The sequence below is a fragment of the Pristiophorus japonicus genome, chromosome X (genome assembly GCF_044704955.1).
Source record: "Pristiophorus japonicus isolate sPriJap1 chromosome X, sPriJap1.hap1, whole genome shotgun sequence".
NCBI lineage: Eukaryota > Metazoa > Chordata > Chondrichthyes > Pristiophoridae > Pristiophorus > Pristiophorus japonicus.
In genome coordinates this window covers 33,931,836-33,937,835 of record NC_092010.1, presented here as the reverse complement: position 1 = coordinate 33,937,835, position 6,000 = coordinate 33,931,836, and the positions used below count along the sequence as shown (strand labels likewise).

The 6,000-nt window shown below is 43.8% G+C and overlaps 1 protein-coding gene across 2 annotated transcripts in view; it reads left to right on the top strand.

Annotated features, from left to right (window-relative positions):
• Window positions 1-2,022: 2,022 nt before the first annotated feature.
• The window catches only part of erbb3a (erb-b2 receptor tyrosine kinase 3a), a 170,598-nt gene continuing 166,620 nt past the window's right edge, over window positions 2,023-6,000 (top strand). For both annotated transcript variants that reach the window (XM_070869544.1, XM_070869546.1), the window contains exon 1: window positions 2,023-2,385. In XM_070869544.1, coding sequence (XP_070725645.1) covers window positions 2,319-2,385 — 67 coding nt within the window. In that variant the 5' untranslated portion in view covers window positions 2,023-2,318. The remainder of the gene's footprint in view (window positions 2,386-6,000) is intronic.

The following is a 6,000-nucleotide window of genomic DNA, read 5'->3' as shown; positions in this document are numbered from 1 at the left end:
CTGCTTTCTCGCCATACCCCTTGATCCCCCGAGTAGTAAGGACTACATCTAACTCCTTTTTGAATATATTTAGTGAATTGGCCTCAACAACTTTCTGTGGTAGAGAATTCCACAGGTTCACCACTCTCTGGGTGAAGAAGTTTCTCCTTATCTCGGTCCTAAATGGCTTACCCCTTATCCTTAGACTGTGACCCCTGGTTCTGGACTTCCCCAACATTGGGAACATTCTTCCTGCATCTAACCTGTCCAATCCCGTCAGAATTTTAAACGTTTCTATGAGATCCCCTCTCACTCTTCTGAACTCCAGTGAATACAAGCCCAGTTGATCCAGTCTTTCTTGATATGTCAGTCCCGCCATCCCGGGAATCAGTTTGGTGAACCAGTAACATAATCACTACACTACTGTAGATGCATATTGTCCTTATGGTGGAAAGGCACTTGGGCCTTTCCAAACCAATCCTCCTCCTCAATAACTGTGATAATTCCTTTTTAAAATTGTCAGTGCCTTGATAACTCAACAACAACAACTTTATTTATCTAGCACCTTTAACATAGTGAAACGTCCCAAGACGCTTCACAGGAGTGTTATTAGCAAAAAAAATTGACACCAAGCCACATAAGAAATTAGGGCAGATCAAAGAGGTAGGTTTTAAGGAACGTCATAAAGGAGGAAAGAGAGGTAAAGAGGTTTAGGCAGGAAATTCCAGAACTTCGGGCTCAGGCAACAGAAGGCACAGCCACCAATGGTTGAGAAATTATAATCAGGGATGCTCAGGAGGACAGAATTGGAGGAGCCTAGATATCTCGGTGCGGGTGGCGGGGGGGGGGGGGGGGGGGGTGGAGGAGATTACAGAGATAGGGAGGGGCGAGGCCATGGAGGGATTTGAAAACAAGGATGAGAATTTTTAAATCGAGGCGATGCTAGACCCAGAGCCAATGTAGGTCGGGGAGCACAGGGGTGATGGGTGAACGGGACTTGGTGTGAGTTAGGACATGAGCAGCTGAGTTTTGGATAACCTCAAGTACACTTCAAAAAGTACTTCATTGGGTGTAAAGTGCTTTGCGATGTCCGGTGGTCATGAAAGGCGCTATGGAAATGCAAGTCTTTCCTTCTTTACAGAGGGTAGAACGTGGGAGGGCGGCCAGGAATAGTCAAATCTCGGGAGGAGTAAAATGAGCTACGGTTCACACTCCTGACCCCTGTCCAGTGACCCCTCCTGGTAAGTACTAGTGTGCGGCTGCCCCATGAGGACATTTTCAGGCTAGGTGTGAAGCCCTTGGGATCCTGACTCCAGTACTTACAATCACAAGACGGTAAGCCACTTTGAATCAGCACCTTCAGGAAAGAAGGGAGAACAAGAAACTTTGGGAGTTTTGGAAGCAGGATTTTTTAGTTGATTCTATATTTACAGCATTTAAATTTTTAGCCGTTATACAGAAATTATTGCCTTACATTTTAGATTTGGGGAAAGGTTAAGACTTTTTACCACAAAATGAAATCAGGTTGTTAATGAATCCTGCAATGATTCCCACTCATTTCATATATCTTTATTTTGAAATATTATTTTAATGGAGATTATCTTATTTCCGTGCACTCTTGATACTTATAAATCAGCCGTGCACACTCAGAAATTTGCTATAAAGTCCTGGCCAATGTCTATCCCTCAATCAACATCACTCAAAACAGATTATCTGGTCACTTATCACGTTGCTGTCTGTGGGAGCTTGTTATACGCAATTTGGCTGCGGCGTTTCCTACATTACAACAGTGACTTCACTCCTAAAAGTATTTCACTGTCTGTAAAGCGCTTTGGGACGGTCTGAGGTCGTGAAAGGCGCGATTTACACGCAAGTCTTTCTTAAAGTGACTTGATAAACTGGACAACTCAACTTTTAGGGGATTTCACAAAATGAGCTAAAGTAGGAACTATTTAAATACTCTGCGTGTATAATATCGCCAGATTCGTTCTTTAAATCCAGTGTGTTTCCGTTTTCAATCCCTGAGATGCGTTAAAATAGGACAACTTTTGTGATGCAGTTTCACACTTTCCCGGTGATGCGATTGGCCTCCGAAGGCTTGGAGGCCAGCCAATCCCATGTGTCATATCAGTTCAATGTAATTGACAGTACTCAGCGTGAAACTGACGAGAGCGGGTTGCACGAGACGCAATTCAGGAGTGGGAATGAGCAACTTTGACTGAAAAACATTTCTCAAAAGTTTTCAAATTCTGAACGCCGATGAGTTAAGCGTTTCTTTATAAAAAAAAACCAAGCCATGGACGTAATTGCCTAGAGGGAAATCACAGAGACGAGAGAAGATGACAAGTTTGCAGGTGTTGGGAATATACTTGCTCTGGATTGTAAATGGTGTTTCCTCTCAGTCAGGTAAGTGGGGTCGACCCTACGCTTTTTTTTGTCTTTTAGTGTTAAAAAGGTGATCTGTCATTTCTGTAAACGGGTCTGTAAGTCTTTCTGGTCAAAGTAACTTGGTGGGTTCTTGCAGCAGTGACTGGTAAAGCTTGTCGTTTTTTTTAAAAAAACGATGAGAGCCTTTTCTTTCAAGACGGAAACTGGGAAGTATAAAAACCTGTTTGTTTAAGGTTTTTTTTGCGCAATCATCTGAGGATAAACCGAGGTTGCTTGGTGGGAGTGTCTGAGATTGGCAGAAACTTCCTGCCGGCTGGCAGTTGACGAGTTAACAGGTTGTAAAAACCAGGTTAATGGTCAGCACTCGCTGCAAAATGTGTGCGTGAGCTGCTCCCAGGTCGCTGGCGAATTGAGCTTTGCACTTTACATTTGAGCGGACTGGAGACTGTGATTTTCAAATCCGAAATCACAGTAAAGACTTCGGGAGTTTCACCATGCTGTGGACACAGCTAATGTTTAATGATTCAGAGTTTCACTCATTGACCTATTTGTGATACAATGACCTTTTTAGGTGATTAGATTGATACATTTATTTGTTGTTTTATAACACTCCCCTCTGAAATGCCTTGGGACGTTTCACTACGTTAAAGGCGCTATATAAATACAAGTTGTTGGAGCCCACTATCCCACATCTTTAAAGAAGGGTCCAGGGCAGCTCTCGTTAAAAAGCCCTTGAGCTTTTGACTCGTCAAGTCCATTGGCACTTTTACACTTGGTGCTTCCGAAGGTGGAAGAGTGACATCCAGTTGCCAATTCTCCCACCTTGCGTTGGCACAATCTCCCCTTTGTGCCCATGGCAGAGCCCCTGGGTCCACAATTTCAGGGTCTCTGATGCCACTGGGAGAAGGGAAGTGTTTGTTAACACTATATGCTGTGCAGCTCACAGAGGAACATTGGGAGGGGGAAGGAATCCATACAGTGTCTGCTGCTCTGGTAGGTGTTCCCAGATCTGTGCTGAGGACACTGACTGCAACCTGGAGGTGAATGTGATTCAGCACGATTGACTGTCGACCTCGGTGAATCAATTCTGGCTGCAGGAACTGGAGTTACAGGGGGGAAAGCAATTGCAAAAGATTATCTGGGCATTTTATCTCATTGGGCATTTGCCGTTTGTAAATTGGCTCCTGTGCACTTTGCACTTCCAAGCAAATCACCTCATCTGATAAGGTGCTGTATAGATGCAAATCTGTCTGCATTAAACTAAAAGAACACTTCTGTTTCAAGAACAATCTCTACTTATTCACTTATTGTGTGTCTTTGAACTCCTTTCCCCGAAGAATGTGAGTAATTCCAATTGTTTTTCATGGAATCATAGAAGTTTACGGCACAGAAGGAGGCCATTCAGCCCATCATATCTGTCCCGGCCAAAAAACGAGCTATCCAGCCTAATCCCACTTTCCAGCTCTTGGGCTGTAGCCTTGTAGGTTATGGCATTTCAAGTGAATATCTAAGTATTTTTTTAAATGTGGTGAGTGTTTCTGCCTCTACCATCCTTTCAGGCAGAGCGCTCCAGATCCCCACCATCCTCTGGGTGAAAGAAACTCTCCAACTCCCATTTAAATCTTCTATATAAGAAATAGAGCAGGAGTAGGCCATACGGCCCCTCGAGCCTGCTCCGCCATTCAATATGATCATGGCTGATCTGATCATGGACTCAGCTCCACTTCCCTGCCTGCTCCCCATAACCCCTTATTGTTTAAGAAACTGTCTATTTCTGTCTTAAATTTATTTAATGTCCCAGCTTCCACAGCTCTCTGAGGCAGCGAATTCCACAGATCCACAACCCTCTGAGAGAAAAAAATTCTCCTCATCTCTGTTTTAAATGGGTGGCCGATTATCCTAAGATCATGCTCTCTAGTTCTAGTTTCCCCCACCAGTGGAAATATCCTCTCTGCATCCACCTTGTCAAGCCCCCTCAAAATCATATGTTTCTGTAAGATCACCTCTCATTCTTCTGAATTCCAATGAGTAGAGGCCCAACCTACTCGACCTTTCCTCATAATTCAACCCCCTCATCCCCGGAATCAACCTAGTGAACCTTCTCTAAACTGCCTCCATAGCAAGTATATCCTTTCATAAATATGGAAACCAAAACTGCATGCAGTATTCCAGGTGTGGCCTTACCAATACCCTGTACAGCTGTAACAAGACTTCCCTGCTTTTATACTCCATCCCCTTTGCAATAAAGGCCAATATTCCATTGGTCTTCCTCATCACTTGCTGTACCTGCATACTATCCTTTTGTGTTTCATGCACAAGTACCCCCAGGTCCTGCAGTACTGCAGCACTTTGCAATCTTTCTCCATTTAAATAATAACTTGCTCTTTGATTTTTCTGCCAAAGTGCATGACCTCACATTTTCCAACATTTATACTCCATCTGCCAAATTCTTGCCCACTCACTCAGCCTGTCTATGTCCTCCTGTAGCCTCTTTATGTCCTCCTCACACATCACCCTTCCTCCCATCTTTGTATCGTCAGCAAATTTGGCTTCGTTACACTCAATTAATTTAAATCTATGCCCCCTGGTTACTGACCTCTGTGCTAAGGGAAATAGATCCTTCCTATCCACTGTATCAAGACCCCTCATAATTTTATACACCTCAATTAAGTCTCCCCTCAACCTTCTCTGTTCCAAAGAAAACAACCCCAGCTTATCCAATCTATCCTCATAGCTAAAATTCTCCAGTCCAGGCAACATCCTTGTAATTCTCCTCTCTACCCTCTCTCTAGTGCAATCACATATTTCCTGTAATGTGGTGACCAGAACTGTACGCAGTACTCTAGCTGTAGTCTAACTAGTGTTTTATACAGTTCAAGCATAACCTCCCTGCTCTTGCCTTTATTAGCCAAGGCATAGAATACAAGTATTCTATATGTCTTCTTAACCACCTTATCCACCTGGCCTGCTACCTTCAGGGATCTGTGGACATGCACTCCAAGGTCCCTTTGTTCCTCTACACTTCTCAGTATCCTACCATTTAATGCGTATTCCCTTGCCTTGATAGCCCTCCCCAAATACATTACCTCACACTTCTACGGATTAAATTCCATTTGCCACTTTTTGCCCACCCGATCAGTCCATTGATATCTTCCTGCAGTCTGCAGCTTTCTTCCTCACTATCAACCATACGGCCAATTTTTGTATCGTCGACAAACTTTTTAATCATTGATGTATACTACAAAAAGACATGGACCTAGTACTGAGCCCTCTTGAACCCCACTGGAAACAGCCTTCCAGTCACAAAGACACTCATTGACCATTACTCTTTGCTTCCTGCCTCTGAGCCAATTTGCCACTTTGCCCTGGATTCCATGGGCTTTTACTTTTGTGACCAGTCTGCCATGTGGGACCTTATCAAAAGTTAAAATCCATGTAGACTACATCAAACACGCTACCCTCATCGACCCTCCTTGCCTCCTCAAAAGATTCAATCAAGTTAGTCAGACACGGCCTTCCCTTAACAATTCCTTGCTGACTGCCCTTGGCTAGTCAGTGCCTTTCTAAATGACGATTTATCCTGTCCCTCAGAATTTTTTCCAATAATTTGCCCACCACTGACGTTGGGCTGAC